This window comes from Notechis scutatus, chromosome 4, assembly GCF_049901735.1.
Source record: "Notechis scutatus isolate UNSWTSFEM ecotype Mainland chromosome 4, rNotScu1.2, whole genome shotgun sequence".
Taxonomy (NCBI): Eukaryota; Metazoa; Chordata; class Lepidosauria; order Squamata; family Elapidae; genus Notechis; species Notechis scutatus.
In genome coordinates, this window is record NC_142012.1 from 163,879,726 (window position 1) to 163,903,682 (window position 23,957).

Here is a 23,957-nt window from a genome sequence, read left to right on the forward strand (position 1 = left end):
GCTGTTGTGAATTGCCATAGTTTTACATGCAACTGACCCTTTGAGGGCAACCAAAATGTTGATGCAGCACACAATAAAATTGAGTTTGATACTCCTGGTAAAGGGTCTCCTCCTTGAGCAGGGGGTTGGACTAGAAGACCTCCAAGGTCCCTTCCAACTCTCTTACTCTGTTATTCTGTCTGCACCATTATATTCAAGCCGACATCATCTCAGATTGTCACATACCCTTTGTCTCAGCAAAGAATTCCACAAGTTGTTGGGCCTCCTCTTCGATTTGCGATTCCATGCCTTTATTCCCCAGTCCCAACTTCCTCATGGTGACAACACCAAACTGTCTTTGCTGCTCCCAGGTGTGACCATTTGAAAAGACAATACCTGACATCACCAAGACAGATAGAAACATTAGTGTTCACAAAAATGTAAAATTAATCAGATTGATAGCCTTCAAAATGTATCTCGGTACTCAACTGCTTAGAAACTCATCAAATTTGCTACTCAATGAATTTTGACATGAACATATTCCTTGTTTGTTTGGTACTCAATGCATAAGCTAGCATTTGTTGGTGTTGGCTGCCTTGTGACTCCCTACCTTATCCCTTAGGGGAGAAAATTGTTTGGTACTCATTGCATCTCCTGGAACCAATTCATGATGAGAACCCAGGTATCACTGTATATGCAACTTAACCTCCTGTGTTGAATAATCCAACCTCTTTTATCCATCTTTTTACATCAAATAGTAGTTTGTGTCTCATTCGTCAAGAGTCAAGAATCATCAGGTACAACACTTAATAGTCATAGGGTACAATAAGAATAGAATAGAAATAGATTATAGAAATAGAAATATAGAAATAGAAATAGAATAGAATAGAATAGAATAGAATAGAATAGAATAGAATAGAATAGAATAGAATAGAATAGAATAGAATAGAATAGAATAGAATAGAATAGAATAGAATTCTTTATTGGCCAAGTGTGATTGGACACACAAAAAAGAAATTTGCCTTGGTGCAAATGCTCTCTGTATACATAAAAGAAAAGATACATTCATCAGGAGTCAAGAATCATAAGGTACAACACTTAATAATAGTCATAGGGTACAATAAGCAATCAATCATACTGGGAAACAGTCAATATAAATTGTAACAATACAAGCGACAAAGTTACAGCCATACAGTCACAAATGGGAGGGGTAGACAATAAGGAGTGATGAGAAGATTAATAGTAATAGTAGTGCAGACTTAGTAAATAGTTGGACAGTGTTGAGGGAATTATTTGTTTAGCAGAGTGATAGCTTTCGGGAAAAGACTGTTCTTGTGTCTAGTTGTTCTGGTGTGCAGTGCTCTATAGCGTCATTTTGAGGGAAGGAGTCAAAACAGTTTATGTCCGGGATGTGAGGGATCTATAAATATTTTCTCAGCCGTCTTGACTCGTGAAGTATACAGGTCCTCCATGGAAGGTTGCTAGCAATTGTTTTTTTCTGATACAGAGAAAATGACTCTTCAGAAGTTCAGGCTTCCATGTAGCAGAGTTCTGAGGACCCTTTTAACCTCATAGGTGACTACTGAAGTCCCACACCCTGCTTCTTCCTTGAAGGTTTCTCCTTAACATGGAGGACGAGATTGTTGGGGGCAATATGCTGACACCGTAAACCAGGGATATCAAACTCAATTTCATTGAGGGCTGCATTAGGGCTGTGGTTGACCTCGGGGGGTCGGGCGGGCATGACCGACTGGGTGGGCGTGACCAGCTTGATGCCACTCCCCAAATTGCTGGCATGTTTCCTCTTCACATTGGGTAGACTGGCCCAAAGCTTCGCTGGCCTGATCTTTCCTCTTTGTATTAGGTAGACCGAGCTGAACCTACATTGGCCTGATCTTTCCTTTTTGCATTGGGTAGACCAGGCCGAAGCTACATTGATCTGATCTTTCCTTTTCACATTGGGTAGACTAGGATGGCCCCGCGGGTCAGATCCAACCACATCAGGGGCCGGATCTGGCCCACGGGCCTTGAGTTCGACACCTCTACTGTAAACCACTTAGAGAGGACTGTAAGCACTGGGAAGCGATATATAAGTCTAAGTACTATTGCTATTACATCTATGATAGAAACTTCTTAAATGGATATCCTAATTCGAGTATGTGGTTGCCTAAATTACTGTTCTTCTTGCACTATTTTCAAATAAGATCTTCTCTAGCTTAATGTGGTCTATTAAAAAGTGCCCAGCCGATTATCCTTCTCGTGGGAACCATCATATCATCTCCCTTCATCTTCTGGGAGTCTTGCAAAATCTGATAAATAGATGATACAATACTCTTTGCTTCATAAGAGAGTTGGCAAATCCACACCAAAGGGTAATCCTAGAGTTGCAGGCAGATAGGAGGATTAGAGAAGACTCTTTATTCCTTTGCAGGAAAGGTTCAGCCTTCTCCAACTGCCAGATATTCTAATCCAAACTTCAAACTGTTAGCCCACGTTGATTTTGACCCTAATCCCAGGGGTGGGCTGCCACCGGTTCGCACCAGTTTGCACAAACCAGATGTTAATTTTACATCTGATTCGCCGAACCAATAGTTCAGCTGACTGGCTGGCCCTGCTCACCCCACCCCACCCAAGGAGTCTCCACAGGGCCCATTTTGGATCCCAGGTAAGTGCAGAATCCATGCGGAGGCTCAGGAAGAGCAAAAACCAGGTCTCCCAGAGCCTCCAGAAGGCCAGAAATGGGCCTGTTTCCAGCCTCCAGAAGGCCAGAAATGGGCCTGTTTCCAGCCTCCAGAAGGCCAGAAATGGGCCTGTTTCCGGCCTCCAGAAAGCCTCCGGAGCCCGGGGAGTATGAAAACAGGCCCTCCCTGCTATGGTGCAGGAGGCCGACTAGGCCACGCCCACCATGGCCATGTCCACCCAGCAACTGTCCAGAGAACCAGTTGCTAAATTATTTGAAGCCCACCCCTGACTAATCCTAACAAGACAGCACCCAATAATTCCTATAGCTATGACTTACCCCTTTTTTGAGTGGAAGCTAAAACAAAAGGTGTGACTGGACGATCAGCAAAGGCTTGTGAATGGTCAATTAGTCCTTGTTTCACAGCTTGGTATCCAGAGAGGATTATAATATGATAAGGGCCTCCCCACAGAGAACAGATGTTGCCATATTGCTTGGCAAGCTGTAGTTAGGGAACATGGAAGAAAAACAGTTTGCTGTATTAGACATAATTGATTAAGTTATCCCTGTTCATACTCAGTCACTATGACTTGGAAAGTTTTAATCCACTGCATGATGTGGATTAAAGATATTGTTCTTGAATCTTTAACTTTAACCAATGTATAGCAACAGAAGTAGTACCGGTAGCCCCCGACTTACAACTGTTGATTCAAAGTTACAACGGCACTGAAAAGAGGGACTTATGACTCCCTTTTGCGGCCTTCTGAGAGGCCAAATCAATGGGGAATTCAGATTCGCTTAACAACCAGGTCACTTACTTACCAACTTAACGACTGTGGCGAGAAATGAAGCAAAACTCACTTAACAACAGAAATTGTGATTGTAAGTCCAAGGACTACTTGTAGTAGCAGCCACATCAGCAGTAATAGATTATAAACTATAAACCTTTTTTTTTTCCTCAGCAGCTGAAATAGTGAAATGGCTTCCCAGAAAAGGTGCAGGAGTGAGGATGGTGTGTTCCAGGACTGGTGGACTGTGGAAGTATTTTTATAGGTGAAAGTGGAGATGTCCTTTTCTTGTCTATGGAGATTCTCAATCACCCAGGTTGAGTGGTTATATCCCAAAAGGGCTTTTCAAAGAAAGCAGTTGGACTTTCTTGGTTTTTTTTCCTTTGAAAATGTTACCCTTCTCATCCAAGAAGCTTCTGAACTGAACTGAAGAAGTTTCTTGAATGAGATATGAAATGTTTTGAAGGAAAAAAAACAAAACAAGAAAGTCCAGTTTCCTTTTGGAAAAACACTTAACAGATAATCAGAGTTGGAAGGGACCTTGTAGGTCACCTAGTCCAACCCCATGCACAAGCTGGAGACCCTACACCATTTCCGACAAATGGCAGGCCAATCTCTTCTTGAAAGTCTCAACACTTATGACGCTCCCACAACCCTTTTCATTTCTTGGTTTTAAAGGAGCATTCTCTGCCAAAAATGAAATAGCTCGTGGATGAATTCTAGTTGTCTGTGAAGCAGTGGCAGAAAAGTTACTGTTCTCTTTTCCACAACACGTAGATGGAGGCTATGGCATTGGAAGTGGAGTTCTTTTTTTCAACAAAGAAGTAAAAAAATTGGTCTTAATAACAAAAATAATAAATAAAACAATAATAAAAGAGGGCAAGGGGCATGGAGCTAAGGCCTATGATGAGAGACTGAAGGAAATGGTTCACCTAATGTTGTACCATAAGTCTCTGTTACGGGTCCTTTGCAACCCAGGTTCAGGATGAGTTATAGTACCCAGAAAACTTGCCGATTACCTTTGGAGAGCTCAGGACAGGGTGGTTCAGTGATCCTGACCCTCCTGGATCTCTTAGAAGTTTTCCATACCATTGACATGATATTCTCTAACCAGCTTCTTCGATACCATGGACCATGGTATTCTAGAACAGAATAACAGAGTTGGAAGAGAACTTGGAGGTCTGCTAATCCAACCCTCCATTCAGATTAAAAAAAAACCCTATACCATTTCAGACAAATGGTTGTCCAATCTCTTCTTTAAAAACTTCCAGTGTTGGAGTATTCCCAACCTCTGGAGGCAACTTGTTCCACTGAATAATTGTTCTAATTATCAGGAAATTTCTCCTTGGTTCCAGGTTGCTTCTCTCCTTAATTAGTTTGCATGCATTGCTTCTTCTTCTGCCCTCAGATGCTTTGGAGAATAGCTTTGGAGAATAGCTTGACTGCCTCTTCTTTGGGGCAGCCCCTCAAATATTGGAATGCTGCTATCATGCCACCCCTAGTGCTTCTTTTCATGAAACTAAACATTCCCAATTCCAGCAACCGTTCTTTATATGTTTTAGCCTCCAGTCCCCTAATCATCTTTGTTGCTCTTCTCTGCACTCTTTCCAGAGTCTCAACATCTTTTTTACATCATGGCGACCAAAACTGGATGCAGTATTGCAAGTGTGGCCATACCAAGGCATTATAAAGTGGCATTAACACTTCACGTCATCTTGATTCTATCGCTCTGTTAATGCAGCCTAGAACTGTGTTGGCTTTATTGGCAGCTGCAGCTCACTGCTGGCTCATATTTAAGTAATTGTCCACTAGGACAAAGATCCTTGCTCACAGTTACTATTGAGCCAGGTACCATCTATGCCAGTGGTGGTGAAACTTTTTGGTCTCAAGTGCTGAAATGGAAGCTCACGTGCACTGGAAACTGGAAGAGCAGCTCCCTGATGTGCGTGCGTGGAAGCACCAGAAACAGGAAGCTTAGCTTCCGGGCACACACATGCACAGTGGCAATCTGGTCTTCCAGTTTCTAACCTGCATGCAAGAAGACCAGATGACTGGCATGCACATGCGCACACCGAAACCCAGAAGAGCAACGGGCAGAAGAGCAGAAGATCATTCACCAGAATGGGGTTTGGTGTTATCAGTATGCTAAAGATACCTAACTGTACAGAACGATTCCATTCCTGACCAGGCAGGTGATGTTATCATGGTGCATGTGGTACGAATATAGCTTGAAGGGTTTGCTTATCCTAATTAATTTTGTTGTGCAAAGGAAGCCTTTGTTTCTTTGTTCTCCTGCTTGTTCTCCTGCTTGAATTTATTTATTTATTTTATTTTGTCAAGCAATTATAAGATAACAGGTATAAGTATAAACATAGTTATGAATACATGAAATGGATATGAAGAAAAAAAAAAGAAACAATAGGACAGGGACGGTTGCATGATCACTCCCCCACCCCACAAGGTACCTGTAGCTTGAACACCTTCAGAGGTGGTATTCAGCTGGTTCGGACTGGTTCTGGCATACCGGTAGCAGAAAATGGAGTAGTTCAGAGAATCGGCAAATACCACCTCTGGCTGGCCTTCCCAACCCACCCTCACCCTTTCCTGTCCTATATTCCCTTGTATTTTAGCTTAGCTGATTCACGTGGCAGAGTGGATTTCCGCACCTCAGCTGAGCTAAAAAAAAACAGCTCACCTCACTAGCGCTGACATAGAGGGTGGTTTTTGAGTGCTGCACTCCGTGAAGTGTGTTCTCATAGAGCCGGTAGGAAAATTATCTTATCTTGTTACAAGCGCTGATAACCCTATTAGATTTAGATTGCTGGGGACAGAAATGTTCTGTATCAAGTAACTCTCTCTTTCCATGGTTTAGTTTAAATGTTTCTCCAGAAAATCCATGAATTTAATGGTTAGTAACTCAGTCTGTTTTGTTGATGGATGCAAACTGTTGTGAACTAAAGAAATGTAATTAATAAAGATTCATTTGCATAGCAGGATCGTAATCCTGCACTTCCTATTGGCCCTTATAATGGCAAGTTATGATTGGTCCATTCCGAGCAATCTGACTGGCTGTTGGTGGGCCGAGTCCCATTGGACGAGGTTCAAACCCTATAACATCATCCATTGGTCATCCGGATAGCAGCTCACTCTATAAAAGGGCGGCCGCTATCCGGGGTTTTTTTGTCTCTGTTATCATGCTTTAAATAAAGAGCTGAATTCACGAGAAGCAGTTTCGTTTCCGTTTCTAACCCATGCCTCATACTTAACACAAACTATCTCTTTTGTACAGTTTTTCATCAGACCAACTGCAAACATTGCGATTAATATAACCAAAACCTGCCACTTTACACCACTCCTTCAGCTACACATTGAACTCCACTATACATTGGCCTTTTCCTTTTTGTTCCTTACATACAGGAAGTAGTGGGATTAAGCAGGTTCACACCGGTTCACTAGAACCAGTAGCAAACTTCTTGTTCAGTTTGGAGAACCAGCTGAAACCTCACCCCTCCCCTCCCACTCCCAGACACTTCTCGCCTTGCCTCAGCCAGGCCACTCACCCAATCTTACTAGAGTCACTTCGTATGGTGATGCCACCCAAGGGGAAGGGAGTGGGAGCAGGGAGGTTTGCTCGCTCCTTTTCTCTGCGCTTGCACCGTTCAGCCTTTCCTTTCCCTTTTCAGCATCCAAGCCATGCAATTACCACCATGGGCCAACAGCAGCTGTACTGGAGCTAACCAGGAAGTTCAGGCAAGGCTCACACTCCTGGTAAATCCATGGACAACCCCCAACTTCCTCTTTTCGGCCTCTGCTAGGCCCAGCGCCAATGCCGTATGGTGCACAGCAGCCTATATAATTGGGCCTGGCAGTAGCAGGGAACACGGGATCACCTGAAAGGGGGATAGAGAAGGGGGCGGCCGCTGGCAGAGAGAGGAGAGTGCGAGGTCGATGCTTCTGGGACGAGGGGAACCCGGAAGTGTCTGGATCCAGCTCACCCAGCCTCTCTTCCTCTCACGGCCGCGTGTGCTCCAACTTGCAGAGAAAATTGTTTCACTGAATTCACTGGAATGCACATTTAAGTAAACATTTACAGGATCAAGCTGTACTTCAATTAAAACATATACTGGCATATAGTTTGCGTAAGGTGGTTACTGTATTTTTTGGTGTATAAGTGCACTTCCCCCCCCCAAAAAAAAAGTGGGTGGAAATGTCTGTGCTTCTTATACAGTGAATGTTGCCTAACACCACCACCCCATGCGCTGGCCCCCACCCTTCAGCCTCTGCCTCCCAGCAATTTGCCTCCTTGCAGCAAATAACAAACAGCCTGGTCATCTTCAGCACAGTCTGATTAGCACAAGCAGCTGATTGTCAGTTGGATCGGCCTCCTGGTGATCAGCTGTTTCAGGCTTCAGGAATCGCCATCGCCTACTGCTGCCTCTGCACGCCCCATTTTTTGCCTCCGTCACCCTGTTTTCAGCCTCCGCATGCCCCATTTTCAGCTCGTTCCAGGCAGCGGGAATTGGAATGAGCTGAATATGGGGCACGTGCAGGCCAAAAATGGGGTGTGTGGAGGCAGCAATAAGGCATTCTTGCCAAGATGCAGAACAGCATCAACATTACACTTCTTACTTGCTATCTTAAAAATACGCCACTTGTCTCTGCTGGCAGTAGCACCTGGCAGACACCTGAGCTCTTTCAAAACCTCTGCATCCTTTCCTAAATTGACATCCCTTACAATTGAATCACCCACCAGAAGGTAGCTTCTCTTTTTAGATACCTTGCTCTTTTTGCATGACTGATGTGTAATACCCGATTGACACTTTCCCCTATCCAAAACTAGTTCTTCGTCTCAGACCACCATCTCCTGCTCATTTGGTTCCTCAAGCTGGGGTCTCTATCCTCTCCCCTTAAAATTTACATGAAACTTCTGGGTGAGGTCATTCACCAGAATGGGGTTTGGTGTTATCAGTATGCTAAAGATACCTAATTGTAGAGAACGTTTCCATTCCTGACCAGGCAGGTGATGTTATCATGGTGCATGTGGTACGAATATAGCTTGAAGGGTTTGCTTATCCTAATTAATTGTGTTGTGCAAAGGAAGCCTTTGTTTCTTCATTCTCCTGCTTGTTCTCCTGCTTGAATTTATTTATTTATTTTATTTTGTCAAGCAATTATAAGATAACAGGTATAAGTATAAACATAGTTATGAATACATGAAATGGGTACAAATAAGAAAAATAAAAGAAACAATAGGACAGGGACGGTAGGCACGTTGGTGCACTTATGCACGGCCCCTACAGACCTCTTAGGAAAGAGGTGAGGTCAATAGTAGACAGTCTAAAGTTAAAATTTTGGGGGTATGGGGAAGAAACCACAGAGTCAGGTAGAATATTCCAGACATTGACCACTCTGTTGATGAAGTAGTATTTCCTGCAATCAAGTTTGGTGCAGTTTACCTTGAGTTTGTATCTATTGTGTGCTCTTGCATTGTTATGGTTGAAGCTGAAGTATTCATTGATAGGTAGGACATTGCAATGTATGATTTTATATACCAAACTTAGATCAGACCGAAGATGGCCTAATTCAAGGTTTTCTAGGTCTAGAATTTCAAGTCTGGTGGCATAAGGTATTCTACAACAAGCAGAGGAGTGGAGAACTCTTCTTGTGAAATATTTCTGGACTTTCTCAACTGTATTAATATCAGATACGTAATGCGGGTTCCAGACTGATGAGCTGTATTCAAGTTTTGGTCCAGCAAAAGTTTTGTATGCTCTAGTTAGTAGTGGGATATTACCAGAGAAAAAGCTATGCAGGATTAGGTTAACAACGCTTAATGCCTTTTTGGCTATGTAGTTACAGTGGGCTTTAGCACTTAGATCATTAGAGATGAGTAATCCAAGGTTCTTGACAGAGTTTGGATCATCAACAAGGACTTGACTATTTAGCTTGTATTTTATTTTCTGATTTTTTTTGCCAATATGTAAGACAGAGCATTTATTTGTTGAGATTTGAAGTTGCCATTTGTTTGGCCATTCTGATACATAGTCGAGGTCTTTTTGAATGGTAGCAGTATTGTCTGTGGTATTGAACAGCTTTACATAATCAGCGAAGAGAACACAGAGAACACAGTTGCTCTTAATGTGATCACAGAGGTCATTTATGTAGAGTATGAAGAGAATTGGTCCTAGAATACACCATTATTGACAGGTACAGAATTTGATAGGACGCTCCCAATTTTGACCATTTGTTGTCTGCTTGACAGGAATGCTTCTGTCCAGTTATGCAGTTGTCCAGAGATACCATAAGATTTTAGTTTTAGGATTTTACCGATTTGCAGGGCTTCGGTGGCAGGCAGGAATCCGCGATCGTGCACGGTTTCTGCCTGGGCTCGCTGCTGGAGCGCCCCGAGCCAGCAGGCTTCAGGGCTAAGCCACCCCGTAGAGGTGGTGAAGACGGGGAGACCCAGCAGGGTCGAGGGGAGCCGCATCTTTCTTCCTCAGCTGACTAAACTCCCTTTCCTGAAGGCGGTAAGAGTGGCGGTCAGAAATGGCCGCCTCAAAGAAGCACTCAGATGGAAAAGAAAGTGCAGGAGGAAGTTAAGAAGTGAAAGTTTTTGGCTGACCGGGACAAAAAGCAACAACTAAGGTGTCCTGGAATTTAAATTTTACAAAAGATAACATCGCTCCCAAAGAAGAGTCGGAAGCAGCGAACTAAAGTGAAAAGAGAAAGTTTTTTTTTTCTTCACTCTCCTTCTTCACGCTGACAACAAGAAGAGCTGAATAAAGAAATCAGAAAAATCCGCTTTGGCACCAAGAGGTAATTAAACTGGAAATATAATTAAATGCCAAAGGGACAATAAAGATTTCTGAATACTAAAAAATCCTCTTTTTTTTTTCTATGTGGGAAGGGAGAGGAAAAGAATAAGAGCAGGACTTGGAAGGAGGAGACTGCTTGGAATTCAAAAGAATTTAAAGTTAAATCTTAACAAGATTTCTAAAAGATACATTTTAACTGGAACTTTGCAACTAAATAGTAACCCCAAGAAGAGAAAGTGAAAAAAGAAGAAAGTGTCAAAAGAAACAGCTTGTGTGTATTTGGATTGTTTGATGACTTTGGGATTTTTGGAAATTGTATTTGAATGACTAAAAACAATTGGGTGGTTGTTTAAAAAAAATAAAATTCTACAATGGCATCACTTCTGGATGAACTGAAAATGGAATTTAAAAAATATAAAGAAGAGGAACAAGAAGGGAAGGGCTCCTTTGGCTCCATTTTTCAATTCTTAGAAATGGCGATTGGTGTCTACAAGAAACAACAAGAAAAGACTGCGCAACAAGAAGATTGGGACAAAGAAGAAGCCATTTTTAATGAACAAGTAACTCTATCTGGGGAAGAAAAGGGGGAAAGAGAATTGAGAATTTAAGATAAAAAAAAAACAGCCAAAAAAGGGAAAAATAATGTGAAAAGTGGATATAATGTTGGAAAGCAACAGAAAAGGGGAATACAGAAGAGGATAATGGAGGTGGAGAGGCAGGGGGGTAAAAAGGGGAGAGAGAAGAAGAAAGGGAAGAAGGAAGGGAAGAGAAGTTACAAAGGTCTGGAGCAAGATATAAAGAAACAGGACCTATTCAGAGATAATGGGTGAAAATTTAACAGAAAAAGGGATTCTGTAAAGGTACATAAGATTGTATTGTTATATTTGTAATAGAAATAATGTTAGAAAATTGGAAACAACATATGATTAAAAAATGGAATAAAATAGTCAGTGTAATTTAGTGAAACTTTTGTGAACAAAATAAATGAAATGAAATAAATGAGAGAATTGAACTAGGAAGGAATGGGAACATTTTAACTACTCAATGTTATAAAATATAAGTGAAGTGGGGGGGAAGTAATTATGGAAAGTTTATAACTGTTCCCATAGAAGTATGATACTTATTTGAAAAGTAATGTGTAAAATGTTTAAGATTTAAATGAATATTAATATTAATGATAGAATTGAATTGGTATGGATTGTTGTTTTAATTATGCTATATATTTATAATTTTTTTTTAAATACATTGTGTAGTTTTAGAATGTACCAAGCAGAATCCAAAGTTATGTATTATATTAAGTGTTATAATTTTAGGGGAAATATATAAAAGCGTCATACTCCAATCAGTGATCACAGGAGAAATTTTCCTTAATGAGAAAAGATAATAGACAGCTGAAACAGGACAGACAAAGAATATAAGTATGATGATTTGAATTGAGATTAAATAAATAAAATTAAATTAAAAAAGTTGAAAGAGGGGAGAATTTATATAGAAAATGTAGAATGGTAATAAGATATGGAATGGAATATAAAAATGAGCATGAACTTGAATTTGTGTCTGTACGAAGAGATGTAACCCGGGATCAGGCTGCTTTCAAAAAAGATGTTTTATGTTTCTATGTTTTATGTTTTGTTTGTTTATGTTTGTTTTTAAAAATCAATAAAAAATTTTAAAAAAAAAAAGATTTTAGTTTTAGGAGTAGTTTGTCATGTACCACTGAATCAAAGGCTTTGCAGAAGTCTATGTAAATTGCGTCTATTGCTTTGCCCTGATAGAGTTGTGTAATCCATATGTTTTTGCAGTGTAAGAGTTGCAGATTACAGGGTAGTTTTTTTCTGAAACCAAATTGTTTATTAGAGAGTAGGTTGTTTGTCTCTAAGAGAAGGATAATGGGTTGGTTAATAATTGATTCCATGACTTTACAGGTGACGCAGCATAAAGAGATTGGTCTGTAATTTTCAACTAGGCTGGGGTCTCCCTTTTTGAAGAAGGGGATGACCGTGGCTTGTGACCATAAGTTTGGCAAGGAGCTGGTCCTGAAAGATTTTTCAAATATTAGTTTAGAGGTTTGGCTATGGCAGTGGATAGCTTTTTTAAGAAGTAGGCACATATTCCATCCGTTCCAATAGATAGAGGTGGTTTTAGATTGTGTAGATTTAGATTATACAAAACCACTAATAGTCTGAGGATCATCTTAAAAGACAGCTGGGACATATTATACTGTAATCCAGATTGCGCGATAAAGAGAAGAAAGACACAGAAATTGGAGTTGCTCCCTCAACTATTTGTTTTCTCTGTGCTTCCAAAGAGATCAACATAGAGCCTTTTATTTATGCATAAATAGGAAGTATGACAGGAGACTGTTCTTTTATAATCTTCTCTTACAAGCTATCTGGAATTTTTAAAAAATCTTCTGTTCAGTTATGTCTGGTTTTCTGAAACTGCCTACACAAGTGCCTTGGAAAGGTTTTACAGAAGTGGTTTGCCATTATCTCCTTTCTAGGACTGTGTGAGAAATAAGAATTATTCCTGTAAAAGACAGAGCAATAGTAATGCCATATTAGCCTTTGTATAACCTAAGAATCCCTGATGGGGAAATATGTAAGGAATTGTGTAAGAATGTTCACTGTAAGACAATAACAAGGCTCTACAAATCTTAGCATACTTAGGACATTAGTTGGCAGGTCAACAACTAAGTTTGCAGGTCAAAGGAAAATAGTTGGCAGGTCAAGAAAACAGATGTTATACTAAAATTAATAATGTGGACAATAATTGGATGTGCCAAGGGGATGGGGGTTACTGGAAATGAATAAACAGATGGGTCGGAGTTTCTGGGAAGGGGACGGGGTCCACCCAGAAAAGCAGCCAATAGAATTGAGGGGCAGTGACCAAGGCCATAGGTTTGAAACTTTATTTAAACATCATGTATTCCTACGGAAAGATGTCCTCTGTGGCTCCGCCTATATGAGCACAGAGGTCCCTTTTGCAAAAGCTTAATAAAGCTCTTTCTTATTGTTCAGGTATCTCTTAGTAATTTCACATTTAAAGGATTAGCCCCCTAAAGGGTTAATTTCACAGACTGCAAAGCATGGGTGATATTCTAGTGGTTCGGACTGGTTCAGGCGAACCAGATGTTAAATTTGCATCTGGTTCACTGAACCGGTATTCGAACAGATCAGCTGGCCTTGCTCACCCCACCCTGCCCCTCCCAGGAGTCTCCATGTGGTCAATTTTCGATGCAGGGTAAGTGCAGGGTCTGCGCGGAGGCTCTGGGAGAGGGAGAAAATGGGCCTTCCAGAAGTCCTGAAACAGGCCTATTTCCGGCTTTCCTTGGGCCTCCAGAGCCCGGGGAGGCCGTTTTCACCCTCCCAGGGGCCCAAGGGAAGTTTCCAGATCCTTGGGAGGATGAAAAATGGCCCACCCAGAAGTTCTGATAGGCCACATTCACCATGGCCACACCCACCCAGCAACTAGGTAGCGAACCGGTTGCTAGGATTTTTTAATCCCATCCCAGCCACAAAGGCAGGAGTAGAACTTCTAAAATGTGTGTGTGTGTGTGTGTGTGTGTGTATTACTATTGTTAAATACATACATTTAAGTTAATAAAAATTAAATATAATTGTATTAAACATTACAATTAAAAATATAAAAGCAAATAAGAACTAAAAATAACAAAAAGAAAGGATATCTGTGAACAATGGACTCAGAAGTTAATTTTAATAATGTTTGCTATCGTAGAGTTAATCATGTTATGGAAGAGAACAAGTTCTACTGGACAAGACCAAGACTGATTTGAATGTGGATTTAAAAATGACAAGCTACTTGAATAAACTGGACAAAGATGAAGTACTAGATCTATAAATGAAAAAGGCTATCTTCATTATTAAAAGGGACATGAAAATACAAACCAGAAGAGTGACTTGGATAATATTCCTTTACAAAAGAGATCTGTTAAAGCACTGAAGGGTGTTTAAGAGAAGGGACAAACGACAAAGGAAAATAAATCAACAGGAAACAACAGTCAATGGCTTAATAGCTGGCCATCAACATCCCCAGTCAACAACTAAAAAGCCACGTAATAACCAAGCACCATACAGAATAGCCCAAAGAGCACATTCTGGTGTGAGGTAAGTTCCCCAAGGATGGGCTCCAGCATGAATCCAAAGGTTTGGAAGACTAACCCTCTGGTTCTGATGACCAACCCATATTGGTTCCTATAACATTATCCTGGGACATGTATATTTGCCTACATTCATGAGAAGAGTTATTGTTCTCCAGAAGTAGGACTCATGAAGAGATGTAGAGGAAGAACAGGAGTGGTATTAGAATTGGAGAAGAGTGGTATAGTAAACAGTGAGTACTGGGCCTTTGAGTACTTGTAGATGTGCTACCTAGAGATCAGGTAGGTTCTGTTGCCTCTCTGTAATTTTGAAGCCTATTGACCTGTGACAAAAACCTAGTGAGCGATAAATTATGAAAACAGTGATAACTGCCAGGTTCACATAAGTTCCCTTAAATTAGTTCATTAAAGCACAATAGATGCATTCATACAACGTAATGCACCAGTTTGCTTTTTGCTGCGTTTTGATATGTTAAAGTCTGTTCTACCACACTGTTTAAATGTACATTTGTTAACCAGGTTCTGGGCATTGTGTGAACACAGCTCCTGGATAAGGCATTAAAGGGGACCCCTTGAACTGGTACGGCTTCAGAAGGGATCAAGTGGTTCACTAAGTGATCGGTAGTATTCAAGTGGATCTGTGTGGAATTTTCATTCTCCCTATTGTTGAAAAACCATGTGGTGTAATGGTTAAGAATGCTTAATTAGAAGCAGAAAGATCCTACGTGATCCACAGCTTTGGAAGCGCGACAAGCAACTTGTTCCAATCATTCTTTCTTAGCCCACCTACCCCAAAAAGTTTGGTGGGGGGGGGGGGTCAAAACAAAAGAATCAAGCTGTTTTATGAAACAATGCAAAAGACATACCTTTCTGAAAGTCGTCTCTGAAATGCCAGTCCCAAGCAGCCGCCACATACTTCCCATCACAGGAAGTGGAAGCGGCCCTGGCGGGTAGCGTTTGCGTGACCAGATCTGTTTCAGGTAGGAAAGAATCTGACGTGGAATCCAAAAGATCAGAAGGAACAGTAGCTTCATCATTCTTCTGCTTTCCCACTCTCCGGCCCTATCACCTGTTGTAGGACTTGTGCTTGCTACGCTTTTCTCTGAAGACTATTTTCTTTCTTCAGATATGTTTGTTGTTTTAATGTCTTTGCTACCACACCCTTCTATATTATCTCATACTTACATACCTATCAAAATCAGCACCAGGCTGTTTTTGAATGCAATCATGCATGGATGTTCGAGCTCTTATTTTAAATAATTTCTGCAGCTCTTTATTCTGCCTGCCTGCTATGAACTTCTAATAAATTTGCCTTTATCTCAATAGTACTTAGACTTGTATAGTGTTTCACAGTGCTTTACAGCCCTTTTAAGCTGTTTACAAAGTCAGCCTCTTGACCCCAACAATCTGGGTCCTCATTTTACCCACTTCAGAAGGACGGAAGGCTGAGTCAATTTGAACCAGTCAGGATTGAACTGCTGGCAGTGGGCAGAGTCAGCCTGCAATGCTGCGTTCTACCAAGGAAGGAAGGAAGGAAGGAAGGAAGGAAGGAAGGAAGGAAGGAAGGAAGGAAGGAAGGAAGGAAGGAAGGAAGGAAAGCAATAGCACTTAGACTTATATATCTCTTCATAGTGCTTTTACAGCCCTCTCTAAGCGGTTTCTAGAGTCAGCCTCTTGACCCCAACAATCTGGGTCCTCATTTTACCCATCTCGGAAGGACAGAAGACTGAGTCAACCTTATGCCAGTGAGATTCAAATTGCTGAACTGCTGGCAACCAGCAGTCAGCAGAAGTAGCCGCTTGTGGATTTTAGCCACTGCACCACCACAGCTCTTTACATTTAAAAACTCATAAAACTTCTTTTGTCATCCTCAACATTGACATTAAGATAAGTCTGTGGGTCAGCAGTAGTAGTCATTTCCTTGACTTTTTTTCCTTGTTTTTTACATGTTGAAAGAAGTTTTCTTTGTTATTTTTGACTTTCGTAGCAATCCTTAGTTCAATTTGGGGCTTAGCATTCTTCACTTCATCTTTGCAGACTCCGGCTAATTGCTGATATCATGCCTTAGTTATGTGCCCCGCTTTTTATGCTTCTCCTTTTTGTCTTTTAATTTATCAGAGAGTTCTTTATGCAGCCATGCTGGTTTCTTCTGAGAGCTGTTATTTTTCTTCTTCATTGGTATTGTGCTAGACTGGGCTTTTATAATTTCACTTTTTAAAGTTTTCCAAACGTCTTGGGTTGTTTTCCCCTTGAAGATTCTCATCCATGAAATCCTTCCCAAGCTCTCTCTTTATTGAAATGAGATCTCTTGAAGTCCAAGACTCTGTACAGGGTGAGGAATATTGGGGAATACACTAAAACAGAAGCTTGTCCATCCCAAGGATAATTTTTCCATCCCAGACACAAATGGAGCAACATGGTATACGCAGTACAATGCACTGATACATCTGCAGATCTGTACATTGGGGAAACAAAACCACCATTTCATAAATGTGTGGCACAACATAAGAGAACAAACCCTAGATTCAGAAGACTAGATTCAGCAGTCCATCTGCATTTAAGAGACAAAGGCCACTCTTTTGAAGACAGCAAAGTCCACATTTTGGACAGAGAGAACCACTGCTTTGAAAGAGGGGTCAAAGAGGCCATCTATGTCAAATTGAACAGCCCTCTCTCAACCAGGGGTAGGCATATGGCATCATCTATCTCCAATCTACAGCACAGTCCTTTCAGCAGTTCCAAGAAGGCTCCACACACCACTCAGGTGACCGTGAGGACACAGATAAACCTCCAAGTGGCCTCAACAACTCTCTAAAAGGATACAAATAACCAGCTGTCTACAAGGAATATAAATCCTTGCGTATTTATCCTTGCATAAATACAAGAAGCTTCTTGCATGAGAAGTGAAACGTCTTCCAAGAAAAATCGGAAAGTCCAAGTTGCCTCTTGAAAAAGCATCTTCGGGACAATTAGTTCTAGGTTGTTTCTTTCCTTGGTTAGTTTCCATCCATTGCTTCTTGTCTTGCCTTCAGAGCCTCTGGAGAATAGGTTACCCCCTCTTAGGCTAAGGCAGCGTCTTAGATATTGGAACACTACTATCATGTCTCCCCTAGTCCTTATTTTCATTTAGACATACCAAATTCCTGTAACCGTTCTTCATATGTTTTAGCCTCCAGTTCCCTGGTAATTCTTGTTGCTCTTCTCTCTGCACTTTTCTTCATATATTTGTGTGTGTGTAAAAATATTCATATTTTTCTTCATAGATATTTCTTCATATGAAGGAAAAATAAAAAATATGTCACTAAACTCCTGGCAATAACAATAGTCTTTTGCACCTCATGCCACCTACAAGCGCCTGGCTCCACCTTTCTCCCCATCTCTTGAGTACCCCTTTTTTTTCTGATTACTGTACATTTCTGTCTCTCTTCAAATATCCTGCATGAAGAGGCGAGGGAAGCCACCTCTCCCAGAAGAATGAAATATTTTGAGAAATATTAAAAAGGCAGGATAAAATATTTCTCCTAGAAGAGAAATAAAAATCCTGAGGGAGACAGAAACTCAGATCTCCAGCTTCCTGCCCCCCCAACAGATATTTGGTACCCATTAAGTTCAAGTTCAAACCTTTATTGTCAGAGTACAACATGTGTACAATGAGAATGGCTCAGCCTCCCTTCGTGCACACACGCCCAGTGCAATACAACTCACAGTGAAGACAGAAAATCCCTAACCCGGTGAATCCTACTAACACACACACACAATCCTATTGCACCATCTGAACTTATTGCACCATCGCGCCGGCCCCGCAAGTCAATCAAGAAAGATTAGGCCATCCTATCTACAAAACAAAAGACCTTCAGCCTCAGGATGATGGGATTAGCCCTCACTCAAGATCCAAGCCAGGACAAAGCCATTAAGACACAATAGGAATTGCCCAACATCAAGAGTGGGATTAAAACATTTTAACAACCAGTTCTGTGGGCATGGTTTAGTTGGTGGGCATGGATTGGTGGTCATGTGACAGGCTGGGTGTTACCAACTCAATATCACTCACATCGAGGCATGCATTTCCTCGCCTGGCTTCTCATGACTGTGGGGATGCTGCAACAGTCATAAGTGTAAAAAATGGTCATGTCACTTTTTTCAGTGCCATTGTAACTTTGAATGGTCACTCCACACAAGCAAAGTACCAACAAAGGAAGGGAAAAAACTCCAGAGAGGTTCCTGAGACAGGAAGTCTAGTCCTGCCAAGAATGTAATAAGGGTTAACGGGGAGGCAGTTTCTGTAAGCAACACCAGAATGTTTCCTTCCTGCCTTCCTTACAGGATTAGGCCAGTAATTTCTTCTAACAACCGGTTCTCTGAACTGCTTAGAATGGTAACAACCAGTTCTAGCGAATAGGTACGAACCTGTAGAATCCCACCCTTCCCCAAAACCCTTTCAGAGCACAAGCTCCTTCATTACATCATCACCCTCCAAGCTTCAACCAAACCTGGAAGCTCAGGCAACCTCAGCTATGACCCCTGCATAGCCCCATGGGAGTCTGACAGCAGCCAATAGAATACATGTTCTTGCACAGGAACAGGAAGTTCAAGTGCAAAGCCCAAGAGAAGGTATAAATATTGTTAGGAACGTTTGTGTGTTAGTCTTCACTACTTTCACTATGTCTCCCTGTATGCGCTCATTCTCCTAATGGGGAATTTCCTCAACACTGGTTATGGGCCCAGGCCATACCAGGCTCACACTAACTGAGAGTTAGTGTGAATACACAGTGCTGTATACAGACAGCTGTTTACTGTTTAATTGTAGGTTACTATCCTGGTAAAGATGGCACAAGACACTTCAACAAGTCTATCACTAATAACCCGGTTGGATGGAACAAACTATGTTTCCTGGTCTATGAAATGCAGTCTACTTCTGCGTAGAGAAGGTTTATGAAATGTAGTTCAAGACCCACCGGATGTAAATGCTTGGGATTCAGAAAATGAGGACGATGCCAAGAAGCTTGCTGACTTTAAATGGATCAACGAACGAGCTCTTTGTATAATTGGACTAATACTGAGTGACCATCAGCTAGTCCATATTTGTGGAGAAGAGTCTGCTGCCAGGTGTTGGGAGAATTTGAAGAGGATTTATGTTCATGACAGTGTAGGTGCACACATACATCTTACATGTAAACTGTTTAGAGCACGTCTTCTGAAAGGTGGAGATATGTTAGCTCATTTAAACTTCATGAAAAGAACTTTTCAGGAGCTACATGAAAAGGAACTGATATTTTCAGAGCTGCATCAAGTTTACATCATTCTTTCCTCATTGGATGAAAGTTATGATGATTACGTATCTTCACTAGAAGTCCTACCCAGAGATAAATTGACATTGACTGACATAACCAGAAGGTTGTTAGAAGAAGCAAGAAGATGGCTGGATAGGGACCAACTGAGGAAGGAACAACCACAAGAAGAGGATTTGTGTTCAACTGCCTATACTGTTAGGAAATGTTTTTCTTGTGGAGCTAGGGGACATATAGCTAGATTCTGTAGGAAAGGAAAACGACAGAATACTGTTAGGCTAAGAAGGCTACAAAGAATGTTAGTTTAGCTATGTATAGCAATTCAACTGTAAACCATGATTTGTAGGTTGTTGATAGTGGAGCATCGCAATGCATTACTAAAGATAGAAAGAGGTTTGTAAAGATGTCCATGAGTAAGCAACATGTATCATTGGCAAATGGATGGAAGATGAGAGCTTCTGGTGAAGGTACTGTATATTGTTCTTGTATAAATGAACATTTAACTATGTTATATGTACCTAAATTGAAATTTAATTTGCTATCAGTAAGGGCTTTAGTTAATCTTGGTTATGTAGTAACCTTTAGGGGAGATAACTGTATAATAGAGAAAGAGGGTAAAAGTGTTACTGCTACTTTAGAGAATGATTTATATGTGATACATGATGATTAGTTGAAGATGGCTAACTCAGTTTATAACAATGTTAAGCGACATGATGAATGGTACATTTACTACATAGACGTCTGGGGCACATTAATTTCAAAATGCTGAAACAAATTGTCAACTTGTCAGAGGGAGTAAAATTGAAACCCTGTAGGAAATATTTAAACTGTAATGCCTGTAGCCAAGATAAAAACAAGGTTACTCCTGCAAACAGACTTAATGGGTTTAAGACCAAAGAACCTTTAGAGGTTGTGTTTGCTGATATAATTGGTCCTAAGAAACCTAGTTTAGGAGGTGCCTGCCATATTTTGAGTATAATGGACCATGACTCACGGTATGGTTTCTGCTGTCTCATGAAAAACAAAACAGAATCATTCCAACATTTCTTTAACTGGCTAAGGTTTACTGAGAGAAAAATGAGGAGTAAAGTAATTTCTTTAGTTACTGATAATGGGACTGAGTTTGTTAACAAAAGATTCCAAACTATGTTGAAATTGGCTGGTGTTGAGCATAAACGTTCTGCACCTTACAGACCACAACATAACTTGTTTGTAGAACGGAGAGGGCAAACGTTACAAGCCATGGCTCACACTATGTTATCTGACTCAGGTTTGCCTGAAACACTGTAGGGTGAAGCCATAATGTGTAGCAACCATGTTTTAAACAATGTAGTTGACACAACAACTGGAGAATTGCCATTCACTTGTTGGCATGGCAGAAAACCAAATTTAAGTTACCTACACACATTTGGAGCTCCAGCATGGGTGCATATTCCCTCACAAGACTGAAAGGGCAACATAGAACTAAGAAGTTATTTTTTGTAGGTTATGAGGCCAATCATAGATCGTTTAGATTCCGGGATCAAGGCACATCTCATGTTTATTGTAGTACTAGTGCAAAATTTCTTGAGCACGTTGGGTGGGATAAACTGGAACAGGAATCCCACAGTGATGTTATTATTGACACCAAAGTAGTGCCTAAAGATGAAATAGGTAAACCACGAATAGCCATTAAGGAGGAAGAACAGGCACAGGAGGAAGTAGTAGAACAGGCACAGGAAGAGGCAGGAGAACAGGAGCAGGTGGAACAGGTGAGTCCACCAGTTAGCCCTGTAATACCTAGATGTTCAACTCGAGTAACATGACCACCTGATAGATATCAGGCTAGTGTTGTATGCCGAGTGAATACAGTTCCAAGTAACTATAGTGAACTAAAACTGTATCCTGCTAAGGATCAGGCTGCTTGGCAGGTAGCAATGAATAAGGAACTGGAATCATTAAAAAAGTTGGAGGTATACGAAAATGTTAAGTTACCACCAGGTAAACATGCCATAGGACGTAAATGGATATATAAGCTAAAGGCAGGTGTAGATGGGACTGTTACCCATAAAGCCAGGTTAGTAGCACAAGGGTTCAATCAGACAGCATATGACTATGATGAGGTGTTTGCTCCTAGTCTGAAGGCTACTACATTAAGGGCAGCATTAGTGTGGGCAGCTAAGGAGAAATACATTGTAAATCATTTGGATGTAGAGATGGCATATTTGCATGTACCATTGCAACACACTATTTATTTAAAGAAACCTTTAGGTATCAAAAATGATAATACAACTGATTGCTGGAGATTGAAAAAGAGTCTTTATGGCTTAAAGCAATCAGGATATGAGTGGAACCAATGTATACCGTGTTTCTCACAAAATAAGGCCGGGCCTTATTTTTTTTTTTGACCCCTGAAAAAAACGGCTAGGCTGTCTTTTCAGGGGTTGACTTAATTTCCTCCCCACCTAGAGCGGCTCATATGCACGTACCTCTCCACAAGGCCACTTCTATGGGCCAATGAAAGCTCCCCAAAGCCAGAGTCCCCAGCCACTTCAGGGTGAGACATGGCTGCCCATGTCCCCTCGCCTTTAGGCAGTCTCTTTTGGGTGATGGAAGCTCCCCAAGTGCAGTCACCAGCCACTTTGATAGGCCAGTAGAAGCAGCCTCGGGGCAACCGCACACACACACACACTCCCCTCGCTGCGAGGCCGCTTCTATCGGCAGACGAAAGCTCCCTTGAAGGCAGAGTTCCCAGCCGCTTCAGGGCGAGGCGTGGCTACCCGTGTCCCCTCGCCTTTAAGCAGCCTCTTTCGGGCGATGGAAGCTCCCCAAATGCAGTCACCAGCCACTTCGATCGGCCGGTAGAAGCGGCCTCAGGGCGACCGCACACACACACACACACACACACTCCCCTCGCCGCGAGGCCGCTTCTATCGGCAGACAAAAGCTCCCTTGAAGACAGAGTCCCCAGCTGCTTTGGGGCGAGGCATGCCTATGCATCAGGTTCCCAACTGCAATCTCAATGCAACTGCAAACTCAATGCAACTGCAAGCTCAATGCAATGTACATATGCTGTTGTCAGAATAAATATCAGACGACCCCAAGATTCCCACTGCATTTCTGCTTCCTGAGCCAGCCACTCTTCTTCGTCTCCTCAGATAGCCCTATCCACCACCACCCCGCCTCGATTTCCCACTGCAACCATTTGGATCGCAGGAGGGTTGCTAAAGAAGCTTTTCTCTTCTCCTGTCCCACTCTTTTAAACTTCTCTCTGCAGCCTTGGAAATCCTCTCCTGGTGACTCCATCCCAGCTCCAACCCTGTTTAGTTTCCATCCTAGACAAGACCCCTCCCAGGTGCGCTCTGGGAATCCAAGGCTTGTTTCCTCCTCCCCCCCCAAAATCTCTGACTTGAGCAGAGCAGGCACTGGGGGGGTGGGCAGGGAGGGGGCGGAGTGGAGGGGCTCCTGGGTTTTTTGCCTGAGCTGGGTGAAGATCATCCTGGTGGCCCCAAAGGGTGGTCTTTCAGATTGCTTTAATGATTAACAGGACACTTCCCTGAACCCCCACCTCCCTCCAGTGGGGAGGACGGCGTCTTGCTGGGCCCGGGAGAGATGATGGCTGCATTGCAGTGGAGAAACACTCCCCCCCCCCCAAAAAAAAGTCCCTTGGGGAAACGTAAATGAATGAATAAACTCAAAGGGACAACCCCAACCCCCAGGTAAATTGCACCAGCAAAAGAGAGGTGGCGGAAGAGCAGGGACCTTTAGGTTCATAAACTCGGTTAAGCACAAGCTGCTACTTCTTCCCTCCCTGCCCTCATTTCACGTTGCCTTTGATCACAAAGCAGATCTTAATGATAAACAACCCTTTTGTAACTTATCAACTGCATGCCAAATCCCAGCCACCCCACCCCCCAGGGGAACCACAAAGCAACACCCCAATTTATTAAAAATCCACCATTTTAATAAAAATAAATCAACCAAGCCATTTATTCAAATACAGGAACAATTTATTCAAACACAGGAACAATTTATGCAAACATACGTAGGAACAATTTATTCAAAGACAGTTATGTCATCTTGTTCTGGAACATTGTCATAACACTCCGAAGCCTGAATTCCGCCTTGCATCTCTTGTGATTCCATTGCCTGTAAAAGAATTGGTCCCAATCGCTGATGTTTAGCAATAGAGGTCTCCTTAAAGGAGTATCTCTTGTCCATGTATCCTGCTCGTAGTGCATTAGCAACACAGGTGTCAGTGATGGTATCCCATGCCTTCTTCACCCAACTCACAACCTCTGCCAGGCT

General features: G+C 41.8%; 1 protein-coding gene across 1 annotated transcript in view; it reads right to left on the minus strand.

Annotated features, from left to right (window-relative positions):
• The window catches only part of LOC113426091 (cytochrome P450 2J2-like), a 36,875-nt gene extending 21,402 nt beyond the window's left edge, over positions 1-15,473 (minus strand). The window contains exons 1-3 of the mRNA XM_026688423.2: positions 15,249-15,473; positions 2,999-3,161; positions 226-375 (exon numbers count right to left, since the gene is read on the minus strand). Of these exons, the coding sequence (XP_026544208.2) occupies positions 226-375; positions 2,999-3,161; positions 15,249-15,419 (484 nt within the window). The 5' untranslated portion in view covers positions 15,420-15,473. The remainder of the gene's footprint in view (positions 1-225; positions 376-2,998; positions 3,162-15,248) is intronic.
• Positions 15,474-23,957: the final 8,484 nt, after the last annotated feature.